The 23424-nt window shown below is 34.6% G+C and overlaps 4 protein-coding genes across 4 annotated transcripts; 1 reads left to right on the top strand and 3 right to left on the bottom strand.

Annotated features, from left to right (window-relative positions):
- Positions 1 to 1975: 1975 nt before the first annotated feature.
- Positions 1976 to 10990, bottom strand: LOC121119579 (uncharacterized). The gene has a single exon (XM_040714281.2). It carries the CDS (start codon positions 3936 to 3938, stop codon positions 3153 to 3155), a length of 786 nt encoding a protein of 261 aa, XP_040570215.1. The 5' UTR covers positions 3939 to 10990; the 3' UTR covers positions 1976 to 3152.
- Positions 10991 to 12582: 1592 nt separating this feature from the next.
- LOC121119578 (bone morphogenetic protein 7) lies at positions 12583 to 14935 on the bottom strand. The gene is given in 3 exon segments (XM_040714278.2): positions 12583 to 13061; positions 13116 to 14116; positions 14184 to 14935. Coding segments are annotated over 3 exon segments (1350 nt in total). The 5' UTR covers positions 14275 to 14935; the 3' UTR covers positions 12583 to 12803.
- A 529-nt stretch (positions 14936 to 15464) lies between these two features.
- On the bottom strand, positions 15465 to 18703 carry LOC121119576 (uncharacterized). The gene is made up of 3 exons (XM_040714276.2): positions 18589 to 18703; positions 16690 to 17557; positions 15465 to 16608 (listed from the first exon to the last, which is right to left on the bottom strand). Exons 2-3 carry the CDS (start codon positions 17423 to 17425, stop codon positions 15620 to 15622), a joined length of 1725 nt encoding a protein of 574 aa, XP_040570210.1. The 5' UTR covers positions 17426 to 17557; positions 18589 to 18703; the 3' UTR covers positions 15465 to 15619.
- Positions 18704 to 19011: 308 nt separating this feature from the next.
- LOC121119574 (dipeptidyl peptidase 9) lies at positions 19012 to 23419 on the top strand. The gene is made up of 12 exons (XM_040714275.2): positions 19012 to 19549; positions 20043 to 20352; positions 20417 to 20557; positions 20614 to 20881; positions 21144 to 21291; positions 21353 to 21557; positions 21617 to 21840; positions 21902 to 22037; positions 22097 to 22165; positions 22223 to 22742; positions 22797 to 22911; positions 22973 to 23419. Exons 1-12 carry the CDS (start codon positions 19169 to 19171, stop codon positions 23063 to 23065), a joined length of 2610 nt encoding a protein of 869 aa, XP_040570209.1. The 5' UTR covers positions 19012 to 19168; the 3' UTR covers positions 23066 to 23419.
- The last annotated feature ends 5 nt before the right edge of the window (positions 23420 to 23424 follow it).

The raw sequence follows: 23424 nt of genomic DNA, 5'->3' as shown, positions 1-23424 counted from the left end.
TCTTTATTTATTTGGTCCAGTCCTGTCTAGCGGTTGATTGGGCAAAGAAATATGGGGCTTTGGGCCAACAGATGTCGGATTTTGGGCTAAAATATGAGAATCTATTCAATAAATGTAATCCAATATATTTTAAACATATTTATTTCTTCATAATTTATCGTCATTTCTGAAAAACAGTAATGAATCTATGTAATTACTTATAACATAAATTTATAAGTTTAATAATTATTTATAATCCATAACGTCATCATCACCTTATTTTTCATAAAATAATATTGAGAATGAAGTCATTGATTAGCTTTAAAGGAATTATTTTACATTAGAAAAAAAATGTCGGGTTGGAAGGTTTGGTCCGCAGGCTTTTCGGTCTTGACAAAATGAGATTCGCTAGGTGGGTCTTGGGCTCGGTCCTAGACCGAATCCACCTTTATTCCAGTCTTAGGACCGGCCCTTTGGGGCCAGTGACTATCCATTCCTGCGGAAAATTTAAAAAAATTTTATTTATTTTTTGTGAATGACTTTGAATTTTTGAATTTTTTTTCAAAAAAATTTTATATTTGAAATTTTATTCCAAAAATTTAGTTTTATTATGAACATCTCTGAATTTTTGCGAATAAAAAAAAATAATAATAATATTTTGTGAATAGCTGTGGATCACTCAATTAATTTTCGAGAAAACTTAATATTTGAAATTGAATTTTTGAATTTTTTTTCCAAAAAATTTTATCTTATGTAAACAGATGTTAATTTTTGACTTTTTTCCAAAAAAAATTATTTTTTTATGAATAGCTGTTGATTTTTGATTTTTTTTTTCAAAAAATGTAATACATGAAAAATAAAAAGAAACAAGGGCCCTCCCAAAATATAATCCTGTAGTGCTACTGTTAGTGATGTCATCAAAGACCAAACTTCTAAGTTTTAGGACTGATATGTAGCGAGGCTAATAGAAATACAAGGTTACGCCATTATGTAATCGGTTTTGCTAGTCTATTAAGTCACTATTGCACGAATTTTCAATTTAATGTATCGTACAGACTGCTGTGTAAGAAAAACAGATTTTGACCAAACACGTAACCTCTCATCTACTATGACGTCAATATTAAAAGTATGGTGGAAGTCAAACATCAGTTGTACAGGTATAACCTTGTATTTCTATTAACCCGGATATGTAGGACTGAACCAGACGGTACTCCAGTTCTAAATAAGGACTAGTGAAACACTAAAAATCATGTATACTTATTGTTAATATCATTTCTGGAAAAGTTTTGACAACTTCCAAATTTTCAAAAAAATTACATGATTTATTTAGTGTGCGTTTATTTTTGTTCTTTCCATCCCATGTGTACATAGTAGAACATACTCTGAAGGAACCAAATCTGTTATTTCTGTTAGTCTCATTAGAATAATTTTGTGACTTAACGGTCTTTGAGCTTATTGTACCTACGTAAAAATGAATTATATTTGCAGTTTTATTAAAATATATATCTTAACATATTGTAAATTATAAATACAAGGGATCTCATGGAACCTTTCTCCTTTTTGTATGGTATGTTTTGAACACATTTTCGGGGCATAGGGATGATTCTCATTCTCCCCCTTGAATTTGATGGAAGTGAGGACAGGTGGTGAAGAAATAAGAAATAAAGAAAGGGCTCATGACATCTCAATGAGGATTAAATCTGAAATGAAATGACAACTATGGATTGACGCAATGTAGCTTTGACAGAGAGGAAATAATGAGTATATAGCTCATAATACTCGATACATTGATTATGGCCTATACAGGCCCCTCCGTCTCGTATGCAACACTTTATAAACGGAGCACCTTTGTTCTATTTGTAATATTTCCATGTTTAATCCTAATAACTTACTGTCAACAGTTGTTTAGAGAAAATAAGCCAATTTAATCGATAAATAAGAGCGTCATAACTAGACTTGAGGTTTTTAAGAGATTGCTCAATCGCTCACTTTGAACTTCTTTTTTGGAAACATTACTCATTTTGCTTTGTTTATGTGAAATTTCGTCATTATTCTAAACTAGTTTGAAATAGAAAAATAAAATTTTGGTTCTAATTATAATACACGACCGTTTTGGATGATTATTTTATGATATTTATTGAGAGAAAATCTACGAGACAAAACCTTCCTTTATTAGACTCTCTTTTTGAAGGTAATATATGTATATGATGAAATAAAAGTTATGATTACATGATGTGAGTATGATAAATTTACACAAAATTGACGGTTGAATAATCCCCATTGAATCTTGTAACAAAGGAGAATAACTTTTGTCCCAATCCGGATCTTGCATTTACGTAAAAGGTTGGGCATATAATCAGGAGTGGTGATGATGAGAGGCCTCCAGCTGACAATATTCCTGAAGATTTCACCAACTTCAAATTTCCTTCAAAATTGTTGTATCTTTTAGAATTTTTAAAACTACCAATACTGATCCATAATAATAATTAACGAAAGAAAATCTATTAAAATCTTGATTTGTCAATATAGTATAGCAAAATTATGAATTATCATGTCTAAATCTACTTTAAATTCTTCTTATAAACCCGTATTTTTCTTTAAATAAAAATTACCCAATTTCTATATCTTGGGTGCTCATTTTGGGCGAAAATATCGCTCAAAAATCCTAAGTCTAGTAGATAACTAAAATCATGGAGCAATGCAGAGCTGTAATTCTGGAGCTATCCGCACGTGCAAAATTACCATGAGAGATCTCTCAAGTGTTAGGCTTTAACCATTCTAGAGTGTACTGGGTGACCCCGAGAGGCACACCAAAAGGCTTCTACTAGGTCCAAATTTGTAAAGATTATTGATTGAGCCAGTAAATAATACCAGTTTTTGCAATTTTAAGAAAGTATTGAGGAGCCTGTACTTGTAGTATATTTTCTGTATTTCGTATCACACAATAATTAGAATACAAAGAGGTTTGATGGGATACATTCAGATTCAGATAATTAGATAAGAAATGAAAGATAAACTAAATAAATTATGATGATTATTATTACTATTTGTGTATGTTAAATATTATTTATGCCTTAGAGATAGATAGAGTTAGAATGAAATATCACAAATGGTTTCTTAAGTCAATGAATGCGAGTCCAGAGAGAGAGAAAGAGATCCTCTCCTCAACCCCCTCACCTATCCACCGTGGAACTAAAACTCCAAGCAGGGAGATTCTCCTTGGCTTCAGGTGAGGGAGATCGGGATCCAATAATGTTATCGATCGTGAATCCGAGACGAGGAGTCGATGACTTTGAGACCTCCTTATGGGGAAATCCTTGGGAAGTTGCTGGAGGAGGAATAGGATACGGAGGTTGAGGGACAGTTACGACAGCTGCTGCCGCCGCTGCAGCAGCAACACTCACCATATGCTGTTGCACACTCTGTTGAAGCGTGTATTGACTTAGGAGTTTTCGTGTATAGGGATCAAGGATCTGGTTCCAAGGGCCTCCTGGAAAGCAGTTCCCACTATTGCTTCTCTTGTAGCGTTTCCTTCTCCGCAAAAAACTTCCATTGTCAAACATGTCTTCTGCCATGGGATCTAGGGTCCAGTAGTTACCCTTTCCCGGATTCCCCGGCTCACGAGGGATTTTGACAAAGCAGTCATTGAGGCTCAGATTGTGTCGAATTGAGTTTTGCCAGGCGGGGAACTTTTCCTTGTAGTAGGCGAAGCGAGAGCGTATGAATTCGCAGATACCACTAAGTGTGAGACGCTTATTCGGACTCTGGAGAATGGCCATTGTGATCAAAGCAATATAGGAATAGGGAGGCTTTATTGGATCACCCCCATCCTCTTTGCCATCTTTCTTGACATCATCCTTACATTCAACAACGAGGCTTTCATCCATCAGATCCTTTGGCTCTGATACTGACTCCATTAATCCTGGGTAGGAAGAATATAAACTCTCCACATTCATCATTCCCTTGCTCGACCTGACTCCAACCCACGTACTAAACACTAACACTGTCAAACAAATAATAATTGTATTGGAATAAAAAAAATATTTTTTTTCCTTGATCCCGCGGGAGGAAAAAAAAGAAAGAGAGAGAGATAAAAGAATAACGTTTGTTTATGGAGAGGGAGAGAGGGAGAAAAAAAGGCAAGAAGTCAAGTCGAACACCATTGGACGAAAGAAAAGCTTTCTTTTATTGGTCGCCCGGTCAATTCATATTTAACACCGCACGCCCTGCGTTGTTTCTCCTCCTCTCTATAGTATATACCAGGAGACGTGCTATATATATCTATAACACGAAGTAAGTAGAGTTGCATTGAAGGAAATGAAACAACTAAGGGTTTTCTTTGAATGCTTCTGTAAAGGAAGTCCTATCCAAAAATAAACCTTTGATACACACAAACGTTTATAAAAAGAAAAGGATTGACTTTCAAGCGTTTAGGATTCAAAAATATATATCTTTCTCTCTCGAATGAATCAATCCCCTATTCATAGATTGAAAGAAAACAAAATTGGAAAGGAAGTCGGGGATCACGAGTCTATGATTATTATTATTATTCTTGGTTTTAATTCATTAGTAAATCTGAAAGTTTTTAATAACGCTTTTTTAATTATAATTCCTATTAGTGCTCAGAACGCGCATGGGTTGAATTCGCTATTTTTGTAGTGCTCTGGACAATTTCCAGAAATTATTGAATACTAATTCCCTCGCTATGAAGAATTGAATAACTAACAACTGATTCCCCATTGTTTTTTTTTGTTGGAAAGGTTGGGAGAAGCAAAGATATATTACTGTACCGGGTGGTCCATTGAAATCTGAACACTTACTCATTCAAACACTATTGAAGGTTGAGTGATTGAAAGACATTCATATTTCGATATATTAAAGACTAAACAGTTGGTTAAAAATAAAAAAAAACTTGAGTTCTCTCGCTAACGTACAAGTCCAGAAATTGACGCTTGATCCACGAATTTGCATTTGCACACTCCAAGCACTTGGGCGTAACCAGAGCAGAAAGGAAGGAGGGCTCTGTCAAAAAGATCACACTAGACCTGTAGGATTTAAGTTAAACAGCCCAGTCCAATCCCCTCAAGTCCATTAGGGTCAATACAAAATATCTGGGGTGGAACGAGAAACGGGTGGAACGAGGTTAGTGAGGGTGCAGAGGCCACTTTTGACATCAACAAAGAAAGAACCCCATCTTTTTCGTAAAAAGACGCCTTTGAATGAGTATTTTGAACTCATTCATTGTCACTTTTGGCCCCCTACAGCCCTGATGCGAGCCGTCTCTTCTACACATTTTGGGTACAAATCAAGAATAAGACCAGCAATGTTCCTCATCCAAACACAGAGCTCTTCAAAGCCACTATCAGCTAGCACTGGGACGCTATGAAAGAGGAGTACATCTGCAGTGGGTGCCAGGCCTTCCACTGCCACCTGGAAGTCGTCATTGTCGCTAAGGGAAGCTGATTAAGAGACACACATATACTAATAGTACTAATTTTGTTGAAACTCTATTGTTAATTAATAAATTACATCTTGTAGAAGCTCAAAATTCAAAGTGTTTTGATTTTAATGGACCACTTGGTATGAATATTATTGAGCCTTACATGTCCGTCTCGTTCAATTAACTGATTCTTCCCAAAAAGATGTTTCAACAATGAGTAAATCAAATCTCAATGGTTTTAATATTTTGTCCTTCTGTTCAGTAACTTAAAGTTTCACTGATTGCTTTTTGAGTGATACTGCTTACAGTCCTCTGCATATCAGTCTAAAACCTGTAAAGTTCGGTCCTTGATGACGTCACTCAGGTTTCTTTCTTTCTTTTTTTAAATCAGTTCTAGTACTCAGAGTCCGAACAATAATACGTTCTAGTCACACATTCCCTACTGTGAAATTCAAGTATAATTTCTCTTTGAAAGAAAACTATGTCATTTCAGCTGTTGTAGTTTCAATAAAAGACCGATAAGGATCGGTCCTCTAGGACTGACAAAATTTATTAGGTCCGAACTGCAGTCTATTTAGTTTTTTTAGACCAATCCAACACTACTGAATAGTATTTTTTTAACTTTCTGCTTGTAGCTAATCCCATGAAACACCATGAGACCAAAGCTTCTCTCCTCAAAAATATACTTTTAAATCCTGTGTATAATAGGCATGTTAAAAAAAAAAAAGAAACAGAGAAATCAACATGGTATCCCCGGCAATTTGAAAAATGTTTTGAAGGAGATCAGCTTCAATCAGCTGTGACGAGGGAGGAGAAGGAAATAAACAAGGAGGATATTGGCAAGGATTATTCCGATGTCGATTCTCAACTCTACTCTATGTGTAAAAAGGAATTACAATTGTAACTCCGCAAAAAATCCTCTGAGTTACACTCTGTTTTTATGAGCACACGCAAATGTTCAATCAGGTTTTGAAATTAATTGAATCTATTTAGTCGAGGAAGTTCACTACTCCAAAATTAAATAATAGTGACAACTGCAAAGGAAAAGAAAATTTATTTCCTTCAGATTACCAATTCCAAAAACAGGGGCCAGCTAAAAAATTTACTGGATTTACATCACTCCTTATTACCATGTCAATTTTCGCTTTTTTGTGTGTGTGTGGTTTTTTTTACTTAGCGGCAGTACTTAGAATGCTTAACTCTAGCATTTATCTCAAACTATTGAGTCATTCATCATCCAATAGTAAAAGATGATTCAGAGCTCTTAATAAAGATGGACAAAGTCCTTACACGGGAAGTCAAGATTGAGCCTCTAGTCTTTGCTCAAAAAATTCAAGTCCATTATTTTAATATAAGGTGCATGGTATAAACTACCTTTAAAGACGCTAATCTTGGCTATCGAGTTCAAGTCAAGTATCGAGTCCTTGATATTGATTTCAAGTCGAGTAGCAAGTCTTCAAAATATGGAATCAAGTCAAAAAAAAATAAATAGGTAAGATTTCTTTTGGAATTATTGTACAAATTTTCATACTTACTTTATCATGCAGCCCACTTTCGTGATCATTGAAACTCGTAAATACATAATTATAAACACGCCGTTACCTTTATTTTATAAGAAAATTAGCAAGTTATTCTTAGTATGTCTCTTCATTATTGTTGAAGGATGACTAATTATAATGTTTTCTATCGATAACCTTTACTACATTTTGGACTTATTTAAGTCATTAATAAAATAATTCGAAATAAACCTATAATACGGGTACGTCCTAGTATATTCATAATATTAAATCAACAAGAAATTGTAGTCAAGTCCTTTATGAAACAGAACATAAGTATTGAATAACTTATTACATCGTTTGTTTATCTTTTTAAAAAAAAGGGAAAAATAAGTTATAAAATACACATGACGTATCAAGGGATACGAGAGAATCAACAGCTGACAACGGTTCGGTCTCAGTTCAACTTTAACAGATTCGGTTCTTTTTTATACATGCTCAGTTTGGTAACAGGCATTAAAATCAGGGGTATCGATAGAAAATTCGGGCCCCAGAAATGATATTAGACAAAAACAGGGCCCAGCTACCTTATATGCAGAGTGCGTTGTGCCCCAAGTTCCGACAGAGGCCCCGAAAACTAAGGATGCTTAAGACAATTGTTTTCAAAGTGGGGCCGTGAGAGGAGGCTAGGGAGGGACGCAGGAAAATGGTGAATTGAGGATTCCTTTCAGTCTACACATACATAGTATAAAAGGGGCCTCAGCTTGGCATATTAAAGTTAGGGAAAACCTACCCCAACCCTTTCCTCTTTTATTTACTCCGTCTGGTGCCTAAAACCACTTTTCCATAAGTATAAGAAGACTTTAGGTATTTGGAACTAAGATACAACTGTATCACCCTCCTGCCGACATAAAAAATTCATTGGAAAACGCCTCAATTGTATACAAAAAAAAACTCAGGAAAAAAAAAAAACTCAGAAAATTGACTTATTGATTTAAGCTAATTTATTTTTATAATATCTATTGCATTTTCTTTATATATTCTATATACGAACAAAATCGTAAGAACCGAGACAAAGAAGCAATATATGAGAGTCTCAGTCCCAGTCTCCGTATGAATTTGAACTGCTAGACCAATAAAGGTACAACCCTGCTAATTACACCATTAGTCAATACTTAACTACAGCTACTTCGAGTCACATATATCTATCATCTGTTGACAGTTACTCACTAAAGTTTTTAGTTGTTATGAAACAGTCGTTTGAGTGAGTCGATGTGAGTGGGTTTTTTTTTAAATTGACAAAAATGGTTTTTTGGCTAGGAAAGTGATGGTGATTGATTTTTGGGATAGTCAAGGAGTTATTTTAATAGATTACCTTCAACAAGGAACAACAATTACAAGAGCATACTACGCATCATTACTTGACAAACTGAAGGCAGATTTTTGTCAAATAAAGAGTGAACAATTATTTTGCAGGAAAAAAAGGTGAGTACAATTTGAATGGGAGCATGGCCGAGAGAAGTGTGTAGAGTTACAAATAGTCTATGTAAAATAGACTAAAAATTCAACAAAAACGAATCAGTATTGTTTCTTTGTTAGATTGCAAACTTTTTAGACCCCCACCGTATATCTAACAATAGTTCAAATTTTATCAAAATTTGGTGCATTGGGAGTCTACACACACTATTCATATATACAAGGTAGGGCTGCAAAACGTGGACTGTTAATTAGTATTCATTTACTCATTACTATGGAAAGGTGTAGTGATTATTTTGTGATATTCTGTTTTAGCCGTTTTTTTTTTTTTTTTTTTTACATCAACAAACTTTACTAGTCATTTCATCATCATGAGCGAGCAACAAGGAAAGAGGGTAGCCATTCGCAGATCTCCTAGATGCTGGAGTTGATTTGATGAAGATTACTGACATTGTTAAGTGCTCTACGAGCCTGATTTTTAAGTTGGCACTGCTAAAAAAATGAAGAAGACCTCTTCAGGATGTCAAGGAGTGGAGGGAATAGTTTTAAAGAGGGATAGGAAGTTCTTGTTAAGATTAGAGAAGAATATAAAGGAGGATTCCACTAAGTCGATGAATCGCATCGCCATCGACTTTTCTGTGGCTCCTAGGACCATCAAACTGTGCGATAAAGCACAACTTGGGATTGGTTTCTTTCACAAAGACCCACGCCACCTTCTGACAGAGAGTATGAAAGCCAGGAGGCTCGAGAGGCGCAAGAAAATCCTCACATGGATCAAGGCAAATGGGTCAATATTGAAAAAAAAATCAGACAAGAAGATTTTCACAGTTGATCAATTCCACGACCACCGGAACGACCGCTGGTTTGTGGAAACAAAGGAAAAAGTCCAAGGGGTTTAAAACATCAAATATCCGGTCCAAACAATGGTCCTCAACGTTGCAGCCTCTGATGGAAAGAAGTTTTGTTTTTTTCAAGGTTGGACAGAAAATCGGCCAGGTGCTTAGGTACACCATCTTGCAATGGCGGAAGACCAACTACCTAGAGGGTAACTATGTGTGGACTCAGAACAGTGCCCCTTCTCACATGTCTGCCAAGTGCCAAAAGTTCTACGCAGATAACATGGCTCGATTCTGGTCCAAAAAGATATGCCCCCTTCCTCACCAGATTTGAACACACTGGACTTTTTCATTTGGGGCACTTTGGAGAGGGAAACCAACAGGACCTCACACCCAAATGTGGATTTACTTAAGTCCTCCATAGTAGCTTCATGGGTCGACTTGTCAGGGGAGTTTGTCATCAACTCCTGTATGGCCTTCAGGCGATGTGTAAATACTGTGATTGATAATGAAAAAAGTTTTGCAAAACCTTGTCTACATGTTTTGTTAGCATTCTTTTTTTGCTTAATATTGAAAATATAAAATATTATTGGTATATTTATAAATACATCTCTCAAGTCTACGTTTTGCTGTCCTACCCTGTAGATATGTTTGTGAGATGAGGACTCATTTTTAAGGAACTCATATTATAAAAGGGATATAAATCTAATGATGGTTAGCAATGAGCGTATGTAGTTAAAGTACAGCTAGGGATGACTCTAGAGATCAAATTACTCTCTTGCAACATGTAAAAAAATTATAAAGCTGTTATAATTATTCTATCATTCTTGAGAAGAGAACATCTTTGTATGGAGGAGCACCATGTGAGTGAGCTCATGAAAAATGAAGAGTAAGACTCAGGAGTTGATGGGATCTTCTAATGCTGATTCATGTATGTTACCAGGGACGTCATCTCAGGTCGACGGGAGGGGTTCTAGCCCTCCTCTCCCACCAAATGAAGGACTTTTTTTTCTTTTTACAAGAAAATTTAATTTACTTCTTCAAAAAATGGAATTTTTTGTGAATAACTATGGATTTTTGAAATTTTTCTCCAAAAAATTTAATCTTTGATTTTTTTTTATAAAATTTAATACTTTAAATTTTTTATCAACAGCTTTGAATTTTTAAATTTTTTTGAAAAATTTAATACTTTAAATTTTATTTTTTATAATTTTTTTTTTTTATAATTTTTTTTGAACAACTGTGAATTTTTGAAAAATTCAATGCCTGAAATTTTATTTTTGATATTGTTAACAGCTCTGGATTTCTGAAATTTGCCTCCATAAAATTTTAATTTATTGCCAGCAACAGTGATTTTTGAATTTTTTTTTGAATTTAAATTTTTTGAGAATAGTTATGGATTTTTGAAATTTTTTCAAAAAAAAAAATATAATATTTTAATTTTTTTTCTGAATAGCTTTGGATTTTTGAACTTATTTTCCAAAAAAATTTAAAAAAATTAATAATTTAATTTTTGGAGAATAGCTGTTGATTTTTGGAATTTTTTTGAAAAGATTTAATTTTTTGAGAATAGCTATGGATTATATATTTCTTTTTGGGGGAGGGGGGGGGCGCTTATTGTTTTTTTTTCCCTTTCAAATCCAAAAATTAAATTCTTTGAAGAAAAAATATTAAAAATTAATTTCAAAAATTAAATTTTAAAATAATTTCAAAAATCCATAGCTATGCACAAAAAATTTAATTTTGGGAAAATATCAAGAAACTAAGCAACTTAACCCCCCAAAAAAAAAAAAAAAAAAACAACAACTAATAATCATCCAGCGCACACCCCTGGTTATTCCAGGTACTACCGCTAGTAACTAATGTGATATGTATATTACATTTTTGGAATTTTGATATTAGAAAAGGTATTTAATAGTCAATACTAACCTTACAGTATTTGTCCAACATGAAGAATCATAATATTTTGTATTTGGTTTACGATATTATACAGAGGCAATAAGAAAAAAGTAAAACAGTTGACAAAAAATATTTGAAAATTTTACGTGTTAATAGTAAATTTGTTTGTTTGAACATATCATCAGTTTCTTAATAAAAAGAAATGAGATTGTTAGAAGTTGAAGTAAATATCGCAAGGAAATAATAACTAAAACCATACAACCTTTTAAAATAATGAACGCATCTGCTTATCTAGTACAAGGACAACTAAAAAATTTTTATTTAATTTTAAAGGTTGCAACTTTTCATAATCCATTAAAGATGATATTATATCATAATTTATTTAAAACGGGCTTTAAAATACTAATCGTAGATAATTTCAGAAATGAAATAAAATTAATGTTTTCTCCTTGACATACATAAATGTTGGACTTCTTTGGGATTGACATTTCTTCTATACACTCAAAGGCGTAAGATCCGATATAATTATTAAGCTTGATAATATTTCAGTGATATCTAGATCCTCATCAAAATAAAGGAAAGTGAGATTGTATATTTTATTCAGGAATAAGAATCCTCTGGGATGATTACATTTTATATCTTTTTAAAAGCTTAATCCAAAGTATTGAAATTTCAAATTATTGATTTACTCCATTTTGAAGTTTTTGACTCCATTCATATCTTGATGAAGAAGTACTGACTGTTGAGCGACCATTTCTTTACAAAGATATATGTATAGCGGAATTATTTTTTTGACCATTCCTTTCAGTAAGAGAATCTTGACTCTTATTTAGTAAAACCCTCTTCATTAAAATTCATAGAGCAAACGACGAAATCTTTAGATAGGCGATCTCAATGTATTCTTCGAGTCCATTGTTCTCTTAAAGTGCATTTTTATGTACAAGCCTGTGATGGCTTCAAGCCCCTGAACTTAACAGAATAATAGTGTTTAATAAGGGAATTTATCAAGCTCTTAACCTTATAATCACTACTCTAGACATAAGCCTTTTATGAAAATACCCTAAAAAAATGAAATAGAATATAATCCCGGAAAGAATTAATAAAAATATCCATCACCGAAGATCCGCTCGGACTACTTTTGAGTGTAGCCTCTGACGAAACCCTTCTGTAGAGATATCTTATCAAGATTAATATAAAAAAATACAGAAGTGAAAATCAAAACTCTTCTTCTGTGTATAATTAAGTTTAATTGACCTTCAGCAATAAAACTTATTACTAAAGATCTTATAAAGTGTTGGAAATGTATAAAATGATATTTTTTGAGAAAGATTTTTTTATAATTTGACTCTCACATCCTGGAGCACAGCACTTTTTTACAATTTCAGCTTGAAAGTTTAATCTTGTAATATAAATTACAATGACATAGTTTATAGTGTAAAATAGAACAAAGCTAAGACATTTTTAATAAATATATATTGCATGTATATAATTTTGATTTTAGGTTATAAAATGTATTCCATTATCACAAATAAATAAGCAAAGATATTAGGGAAGCAAAGATTTCCCTTCTAGAAACAAGGAGGCATTAATAAAGTATTATAATATGAGTGTACCTTAATCTACAATTATTTCAGTCAGAGTCTAAAATTGACGAGATGAATAATTTTTAATAAAAAATTAATGACATCCACAAGTTTTAACAACCATATTTCTAAATTTCTTGAGAATAACATTTGTACTTTCATCAAAATACAGTACAGATATTCCAGATAGCTGTACAGGAGCACAACAGGGCCTGGGTATGTTTGTCTGCATAATATTGACGAGAGTTTGAACGATAGCGTGATTAGTTGCATTCATAAATACATTTAGTGGAAAAGTGCATTCTCCGTGACAATAATAGGCAGCGTAGCCCTCAGGGGCGATGATCCAATCCTAAAAATAAAATGTAGTCATTATTTTATTTTAATTGACAAAGTATCAAACGACCTGCCATCCAAGATCTTTGAAACTGACGAACAATGATCGTTTTTGACAAGCTCGACTCCGCGTATCTCCACCATAGAAATCGCGATATACATCACTAATGAAATCATCTTCTAAATAAGAGTATTTACGATGATTTTTTTAATTTTTTTTCTTGTGATGATATGGATTTCTCTCCTCATCATCTTCATTAATCATTTCGAACTTTGAGGACCGCTTGACCCTGTGGCTCTTTTGTATTGGATCCTCATTGTGTTTGAGGAAAGCAACCATGAACCCCTCACGATCTGGGAGTGAATGCCTGCTTCCCACAATACCAATGGAATCTGGATGGATTTGTTCGTCTGTTTTAGGATCTCGAATCTCTACCATAAGTCCTTGATTGGTCTTATAGTCCTTTTGCCATGAGTGTAGTGCATTTGTGACATCAAGAGAGATCCATCGCTGTTCATTGTATGAGACGAGGAGCGAGTCTAACAAATTGGCGTCTTTTGTGCTTCCTTCGACTAATTGATAGACTTTAACGAGACCATAATGTTTTGGATGACTTTTAATGGCGTCGTCGGAGGTGGGAGGTGTTCCTTTTTGCTTATAGAGGCGGAGTAAAGAGGACGTGATAGCCTCTGAGTTGGGATCTCTCGGTAGTTCATTCGTATCAAACCAAAAAAGACGCGTCCATTGAAGATCCTCTTGTCTTCCATGATTTCCAAAACTCATGATGACATCGGATTCGTGAATGATGGAGAGTTGCTGAGGATTGAGTTGAAAGCGGTTATTATTAACAGGGGTCCAATTGGCCTCTGATTTGAGTTCCCCCTGCCTATCGGAAGTGATGCTCTCATAGAGATCTCTCATGAACAAGGACACAGTGTGATTCAGTCCAGAATGAGAATGGTGAGGACGACGAGACGGAACATGGCTTAAGCCCAGGAGAGTAAGGATCTCCTCTTGCATCAAGGATTGATCCTCCAGGGAGAGGAATTCCGGAATGCTTTGTCCCATTCCTGAAATAAGGAGAGATCCTCATGAGTTTACAGTACACAACAGACATTCCAACAACAATCGCCAAACCATTGTCAACGTAAAATCCCTTGGAGTCACAACACTTCCCCAACAGCGCCACCGTGACTACCATCATCCATTCCATACACAATTTTTCCATTTCTACATTACTAGCATTTGGAGTAGAAGGGATTTTAAATTTAGTTGGATTCGGAATTAATAATTAGGTATATTATATCTTTCAAGTACAACTTTGTACAACTGCGAATCGTTAGTGAGTCGCGAGCTGTAGGGCTAGAAATACGCACGCAGTAGTCAAAATAATAAAGAATAATATAAATACTAAATAAAATTTTATATCAGAATTCTGTTTTTTTTTTTCACTCAGGGGAAAAACAACAACAGGTTTATTTCCCTTATTCATCGAGTGACCGGGACCTCATAGCTAAAACTTAGCAACGAAACTTCATCTTGTAATTACAGAATACTCTTAGACTAGAATTTTTCCGGTTCGCCTCAAAGTAGGAAACATCCAACAATCTAATCGGTAATGAATAGAGGTCATGATTTTTACTTTATTTTGTGAAGTCATTTGATCCTTTATTATAATTAATAAATGTATAATTTGCGAATAGCCTTGCTATTAGTTTGGTCACGAACTCATTGTCAAGTAACTAAGTAGGTACAGATATAAATCAATAATTGATCGCTGGGGGTAAACTAAATAACTATAACTTTTCAATGGTAGTGAATTCTAATTCGTAAAGAAACGAACAAAATAACCTTTAATATTTATTACTTCTTCGAAAAAAAGAAAAGAAGAACTGAACAGATTTTTGAATTGACAATATGATATTTATAAATAGATAATAAATAACGAAAATAAAAAATGCGAAGTACAATTGAAAAAGAATGATGAGAGTAATATAAAACAGGAGTACGGGAATGATGGTAATGATTGAAATAATACCAAAACTATTATATTAGCAGCAATAGAAGAAGTAGTCAATTAACTATATATATATAAATAATTCTTCAAAAAATTATAATTATAATAATAAATATAAAATCATTAGCTAATTATTATAATATGCATTTGAAAACTGATTTGTAAAAATCAAGCTGGTAAATCATAAACTAAATAAGTTGGACTTTTGCGTACATATGTAAAAAAAATGTATATGTAATTAGATAGATAATATAATAGCGGCCACAAGAGAGAAAAAAAAGGGACTGAGATATAAAAAAAAAAAAAAATAACACCACGATTTTTAGTCTTATTTCAAAAATAAGAAAATGCAAGCATTTGGAAGAATGTAGTATGGATTTTTGTGCTCTTAGAATACCAGAAATCTTTTAATTATATATATAATGATAATAATTATGAATGTTATATGCCCAAGTCCGAAAGAAGAAACTTTAAGAAAAATATAGGAGGCACAACCATCTCAAAATGAAATATCCAGTGAGTATCGCTGTTGAAATCTGATTGGGTTGGAATGTTTTTAAACAAAAATATGGGTGTTGATTTCATTGATGTTGTTATCTTCATTGTCGACGTTCTCTGTAACATCAACACGCTCAATAACAACAACGGAAGCTCGACGATTGCTTTCAGGAGAGGAATGATTAGACTCTTGAACAGACATATAAATTAAAGAGCTAGGCCCTTCTTCTTCTCCTTCATAGCTATCTCCATCTTCAAATGGAGTGATCTGAGACTTGGATTCAATGGTTTCGTAGGCAGGCTCTGAGAAAGCCTTGGTAACTATTTCGTAGGCTGGATCATACTCAATATTGCTCTTCGCAGATTGAATATCATTTATACGAGGAATAGTTTCGTATCCCTCCTCTTCTTCTGATTTCATCAATTCAGCATAAGGAGGATCACTCTTACCCAAGGGTTCTTGTCTAATTTCGTTCTCAACAGAAACTAAATTGTCTGATGGAAAATAGTTTTGTGCTAGAGTCTCATATGGGGAACTTACACTTTCATAACCAATTTTGTCATAGTCTCCGTACTTCCAAGCATCATTGCTCGGTAGTTCTAAAGGAACTGTTTCGTATCCAACGGAAGAATCATGTCTTCTTAAATTAACACTAAATCGACGATCAGGTAGGATTTCGTAGTTAGCAGAGTCTTTTCTAGATAATTCTATTTCTTTCTTCTCTCTCAATATTTCATAACCGTCTGAATTTTCATCCTCTTCCATTGGTTCATATCGAGGACCAACTCTTTGAGTCCTCATCACAATTTCATTACTTAGATCAGCGCGAGACTTTGGACGAGAAGGAGGTCTAGGGGGAGGCGGAGAAGATTCATTATCTATTTCGTGCTTCTTATTCACTTTGGCATACATATCTTCAAGTAATGAGCAAGATTGTGGTCGTTTAGAAAACTTTTCTACTCTTGAATAGCCTGATTCATCCACTGAAGACCCTGTTTGCTTATTTACTTGAGCGTAAAGTTCTTGTTTATTCTCTTGATGTTTTTCTGAAAAGAGATTAAAGTGACGACTATTAGTATCATGACTGGGAAAATATATGCTGGCCGCTATGGAATTGTGGTGTATACCTTCTTTTTTTTTGGATTTATTAACTAGCGTATAGCCTGACTCATCTACAGGAAGGCGTTTATCCTCTCCTTTGTGATTTTCATCAAGTATGATGGCGTAGGTTCCAAGAGGATCTTCAATAGCTGCATATGTATCCTCTGAGGTCGCCTCAGACACAGTCATATAAGTAGGGCGTCCGTGGAGCACATCCTGGTTTTTAGGAGAAGAAGAGGAAGGAGTGGGAGAGGATGACTCAAAAGACTCTTGAAGGGTGGCATACTCGTGCTCTCCATGCTTGAGGCGAGTCTCTAGGCGTGCATAGGGATGTTCACTCCCGTCCCGGGAAGCATTTCCAAGCTTAGCATAGGGATGCTCAGAATCCACCATGCAACAAGGACTTTTCTCAAGCTCCTCTCTCTTGGACTCGCCTCTTTCCCCATCTCCGCCATCCTCCTCCTCCTCTTCTCCTCCCCCATCCAACACATCCTTCCAACCCTTATTGTTGTTCTCCTCATCCTCGGCATCCTCCTCTTCCAGGGGAGTCCCCTTTACAGACACGGGAGCAGGAGGAGGATCAGGAAGTTTGCGACCCGCTTGCTCTTCATCCGGGTTCTTGTGCACTAGGGTTCCTGCTACTCCAAGAAATTCAGGATTCTTCTTCGTAGATTTGATCTTAAGACATAGAAATACGAGAGAAAAGACGACAAGGAGGCCTCCAAAACCTTCCAAGGATACGCTCAACAAAGCATCCATCATCTCTTTTCATCCTCAAAATGAGTAACCACCAAAATCTAGATTACCACAACCACTTTCCATCCAACTTGCAACAACAATCACAACTCCATCTTTAGAGCACAAACTAGCTGAGCTGCAAAGAAAAGGAAAGACCTGAAAAAGAGAAAAAGAGACAGAGAGAGAAAGATCAACAGACAGACTTACACAGAAGTAGTAACAAACAGAGAGAGGAAGACTCTATACAAAAGGAGCCTATCTATGTATCTATTTAATAGCTCAAAGAAAAAGAGCAAAGAAATGCTCCTCCTACTTTCACTTTCATTCACCTCCTCATCTATCTCACTCAACCTACAACTCCAAGTACAATTTCAAATCACTCATTTTTCGAGTTATTAATTATTACGTTCAAACTACTAATGACTAAGCAATATGTAAATACTATGAATATAACTTTTCCAAGTTCCACTCATACACTCTTCAGTGTAATTTAAAATTATTGAGCTCATTTGCTACTCCTTTATGGAACAACCCATCTTTTGTTTAAAATCCTTATTTTTATCTTAAAGATTCTAATTATAGAATCACGTATGCTATAAATAGAATGACATGAACATTAAAAGCATGGATTCGCGTTTTTTGCATGAAAAATCCCAAACTATGTTTTGATGAGTGACGATACATAAACTCGTAATAGTGGTATTAAACAGGTTGTTTATTGGGGTTAATCATCCTTCACCTCATTCCTGGATTAAATTGAATTAGTGGCTAGGGTTGTAAATTGTACAATAACCCTAACTAAAGCTTTTGCTTTAACCTTGACTATTTGAAGAATGATTTGGGTAAAGCTATAGTTTTGGGAGGAGAGCAGCTTAGCTATCATAAAATTTCATTAAATTAGCTGTGAGATGAAGGAAATAAATACAAATTCCATTTTTTATTAAACAAATATGAAGGACGAAATTACCCCAATATTAAGCCCCAATTCTACTCTAAGTCCAATATGAATTTACACTTATTATAAGATAATAATTTGAGATGTTAATCGTGTGAATTTTTTAGCTGGCCTGTTATTTTGGAATTGGTAATCTGGAGAATGAATTTTCTTTTCCTCAGGAGTTGTCATTATTATTTAATTCCTGAGTAAGGAACATCCTTTCCAAAATAGATTCAATTATATTCAAAACCTGATTGAAAATTTGTGTGTGTGTATTATAGATGGAGAGTAACGTTAAGGATTTGTTGCGGAGTTACAATTGCAAGTTCCAATGTCCTTGTTTATTTCCTTGATCCCCTCCTCCCTTGTCACAGCTGATCTCCTCCAAAACATTCTTCAAATTGTCACTGTTACCGTATTAATTTTCGGTTTCTGTTTTATTGCATGCCCATTCTACAGACGATTTTCATGACTAGTTATTTCTAGCAAAGAAATGATGAGCGTTACTCTCCGTCATTCATGAGCTCACACACTCTTGGCTACACATTATACTTCGATGTTTTCTCCTCAAGACTGAAAGAATAATGGTAATGGGTATGGGAGAAAGACTCAGGAGTGACTCAAGTGGTACCCCTTTTGAAGCTAGCTGCTGCAAAGAAGGGAGAATTAAAGTGAGAGAAGAATGAAGAAGAAAAAGAAGGTGTTTGATCTTTAATGAAAGAGTTTGTTGCGCTGATTACTCAGACGTCTCCTCTCCTTGAGCAGCAGCATCCAGCCATCCCGGTGAGAGTCAAGTGTGTGTGAGTGCATCTTCCTTTGGAGAGAGAAGAATGAGTGCGGATTGCAAGAGCCCTTGGTCTGACGAGAAGCCCATGTCCGGGGGTGAGGAGGAGGAGGAGGAAGAAGAAAAGACTCTAGGACAAGAGGCATGTGCTGACCACCAGGATGAAGAGGTTGAAGAGAAGAGCCTGAGTAGAAGGAGGAGCAGCAGCAAGAGTTGGAAGGAATTGAAAAAGGCCGTAGTTGCTACTCGGAAGAGACTTTCCTCCGGTTCCCGAAGTGGCAACCTACCCTCCTCCTTCCTTTTTCGGGATCTCGAACCTCAAAAAACTAGACTTTATTTCCTGGCACATCCCAACATTGGATATGTGGACGTGGGACAGACGGACCAGCTATTGCCATGGAGTCTTCTCATTGAAGCCTCTTCCCAGGTCCGCTCTTTCTCTTTTCAGGCTTTTCTTACAAATACATATTCTGTATCACAATTTGAGCATGGCCCCCTCTTCACTCTTTTTGCTTCATCCCAAAAAAAAAATCATGGGATACCATTTTCATTATTCTTAATCATGCAACTGTTGCACATATGTTTTGCTCTTTCATTTCAAGGATGCGATCATTTATATTTCAAATATATTACGTTTCATTCTTCAGACAAGGAGTAATTTATCTTAATTGAACAACTCACTATAAATATACAGTCAATTAGTATAATGACATGTTAGTACATAGTAAAATTTAATATCAAAAGGCATAGATAGATCGCCAAAATAATCTAAAAGAAATTACTTTTTATTTGGGAAAAAAGCAATAACGTAGAGACTGATCTAAGTTTGGAGATTTAAATCTTCTGATGCTCCGAATATATGTTCACCTATTTAAAATATTTAACTTCAAAATATTTATACATTCATATTACTTTATTAGACTCTTCCTTCCTGCACTGGAAAGCTTTCGAAGGAAGAACTTTTATTGTCAGAGACAAAAAGGTGTGCCACTTGGGGTATAAACTCTTTTCAAATGGACTCTAAATCTGGTAAAATTATTTTCCCATCATGTGGTTCACTTTTTGGATGTGTCGATAGTGGCAAGCCTCCTGTTTCTCCTTTGTATCCATTTGAAATTAAAAAAAGAAAAGTCCAAGGAGCCATTCTAAATGCATCTATGTGTCCTGCCAATCCTGATTTGATAGCTTCTGTCATAAATGGAGATATTTGGATTATTCATGCAGTATCTGGTATATTCACTGCGTTTGGAGATTCTCAGTTGAAATTTCATCTATTTTTATTATCATCGTCTAGGTGACGAAGTGAGAGTGACGTTTTATCACAAGGGCAATGAATCTTTAGAAGATGATCCCCTCACATGTGGTATTCCTGCTTATGTCACTCAAGAAGAGTTTGAAAGATTTGAAGGCTTTTGGTGGTGTCCTGTCTGTGAAGGTAAACCTTCAATATATCTTGAAATGTACGTTACTAAATGTAATTCTTTCTTTTAGATGGAGATTATCAGATACTATACGAAGTTGTAGATGAAAGTGATGTTGAGCTACTGCGCTCTTCTAGCGGTGAATGCATTGAAGAGCTCCGATTTCCTCGTGCTGGGACAAGCAATGCCAAGTCCTACTTGAAATTACTTAAATTTAAATTGCAGAACGATGAAGAAGTTGTAGACGTTAGACATTATGGACTTGAGAATAGTCTTGAAAATCTTTTTCCATGGATGGAATACTTAGTTCGCGCAGGTTGGATGTCAGATGGAAAAAGGTATGAATTCTTGGGAGTATACTTTTAATTTACAATTTTCCTTACTATTTAATGTTAGCAACTTTTTAATTTAAATGATTGAAACTACCATTTTAGCATCTATAAATATCTTTGAATGATCACTTTTGTTTTAGAAATCAAATGCATCATTGTGCTAGGAATGTCAATAATAATAATTATTATATATCATATGAAAACAGTAAATGATGAGTTGGATAATGTTTTTACGGGTGAAAATAATACATGTATTTGACATTTTCAGTGTCTGGATCCAACTATTGAATCGAAGACAAGTCTTGATTGAGCTAGTCATGTTACCTCAAAAACTTTTTGTTCCTGTACAAATTGACATGGAATGCGTTACCTTAACGAATGGTGCGTCTCCTCATCCTCCTTCAGGACAAGTTCAAGTAATTTGTGAAATTATTATTATTATTGTACTTAATGATTGACTTTTTTTTTAATTGTTAGATTTTATGTTCACTTCAATCTGAAACGTGGATTAAGGTCAATGATATTCTAACATTTTTAACTTCTTCGGACCTTGAAGACGATCGTTATCATACATTAAAGTTTATTTGGGCATCTGAAGAAACCGGCTGGAGACATTTATATTTATACACTGTACAATTGACTAATTCATCTGATGCTGCCAATTCTGATATTTTTGAAGAGAGTAAGTTTATGAATTCATTTAATTAACTCTCAACTTCAAGATTATTTTGAATAAATTAGTGTGTTTGCGACAAAGGATCATAAGTAAGGTAGCTCTGACGTTTGGAGAATGGTCTGTAGATAACAAAGCCATAACAGTGGATTCGGAAAAAGGCCTTGTATTTTTTCAGGCCAATAAAGACACACCACTTGAGAATCATCTCTATGTTGTATCATTATCTCAGCCTGGTCATATTAGAAGACTAACCACTCTTGGTTACTCGCATAACGTTTATATACGAGAGGTAAATGACGTTGTTTGATTGAAAACAAACTTACTTATATAAAGATTTGTTATTTCTTAAGGATTGTTCACTGTGTGTGACCCTTTTTAGCAGTATTCATTCAGTACCTGGTTGTCAAATTTTTAGGCTAGTTCGGAAGGACTCAACAGTGGATGGAATAAGTATGATTCCGTCTGGGACGTTGCTCGAGCCAAAAAGTAATAATTATATATATTTTAAGTGTCATTAAATATGTAATTTGCATAATCTATTATAGCTCCTGAGAAAGATTATCATCCACCTCAGCTCTTTAGTCATAAAATATCTAGTGGTGACACATTATATAGTAAGAATACATATTACTTCTATATATTGAATCTATTTGAACTTCTCATACTTTTAGGCATGATCTTTAAGCCTCATACATTGGAAGATGATAGACAATATCCAATAGTTTTGAACATATATGGGGGTCCTGAAGTTCAACTAGTCTCTAATGCGTATAAGGGGATGTATCAACTGCGGAATCACCTCCTGGCATCTCAGGGATATGGTGTCATCTGTATTGATTCCAGGGGGTCAAAAAATCGTGGTACTAAAATGGAATCTCATATTCATCATCGTATGGGGCAGGTTGAACTAGCTGATCAAATAGAAATTATACACAAACTTCACGAAACTGAGAAATGGATGGATATACATAGGATTGCTATTACTGGTTGGTCTTACGGGGGTTACTTATCTCTTATGGGTCTAGCAAAATACCCAGATTTGTTTAAAATCGCAATTGCCGGTGCACCAGTTACTTCCTGGAATGAATATGACACGGGTTATACCGAACGATATATGGATCTTCCATCCCTTAACCCATCTGGATACCGTAAAGGATCCATTTTAAACCTAGTGGAGAGATTTCCAGATGAGTAAGTTTGTTCAGAAGTATTACTTGTTGTTATTGATTTCTCATTATTTTGCAGGCCCAACAGACTTTTGATTGTCCATGGTTTAATGGATGAAAATGTACATTTTCATCACCACACTGCACAATTGATTACTCAATTAGTAAAATATGGCAAACCTCACCAGATTCAGGTGAAATATTTGAAGAAATATATATATTTGTTACTTTTTTATGTTTTATTTTTGTTGAAAGGTTTATCCTGGAGAAAGACACAGTTTGAGATACATAGAGGCCAGTGAGCATTACGAAACAATGCTTTTGTCATTTTTACAATTAAATCTGTGATTTTCTGTCATTTCAACGGATTTTAAGTCCCATAGAAAGATAAGATGATTTTATTTTATCTTTGGTACGTAGATGAGAAAAAGTGCATCTTAAATTCATATAATATTTTGGTGAAAAACGCATATCTAACAAGTTATCGCTTTCAAAATTATAAATAAATATAACTAGACACAACTTATATATTTTATATGAAAATATAGTTATTAGATTGAAAATTGAAGCTCTACAATATACAATTCTTATTATCATTTTATAAACTCATAGATTAAATCCTAACCTGATTACATGAGGAATTATTCTTTATTTAGACTGTAGTCAACAATTAACTATCAATAAATATTTCAAAAAATAAAATAGCC

The sequence above is a fragment of the Lepeophtheirus salmonis genome, chromosome 6, assembly GCF_016086655.4.
Source record: "Lepeophtheirus salmonis chromosome 6, UVic_Lsal_1.4, whole genome shotgun sequence".
In the NCBI taxonomy this organism is placed as follows: domain Eukaryota; kingdom Metazoa; phylum Arthropoda; class Copepoda; order Siphonostomatoida; family Caligidae; genus Lepeophtheirus; species Lepeophtheirus salmonis.
The sequence above is the reverse complement of the archived record's forward strand: the minus strand, read 5'-3'. Positions and strand labels throughout refer to the sequence as shown.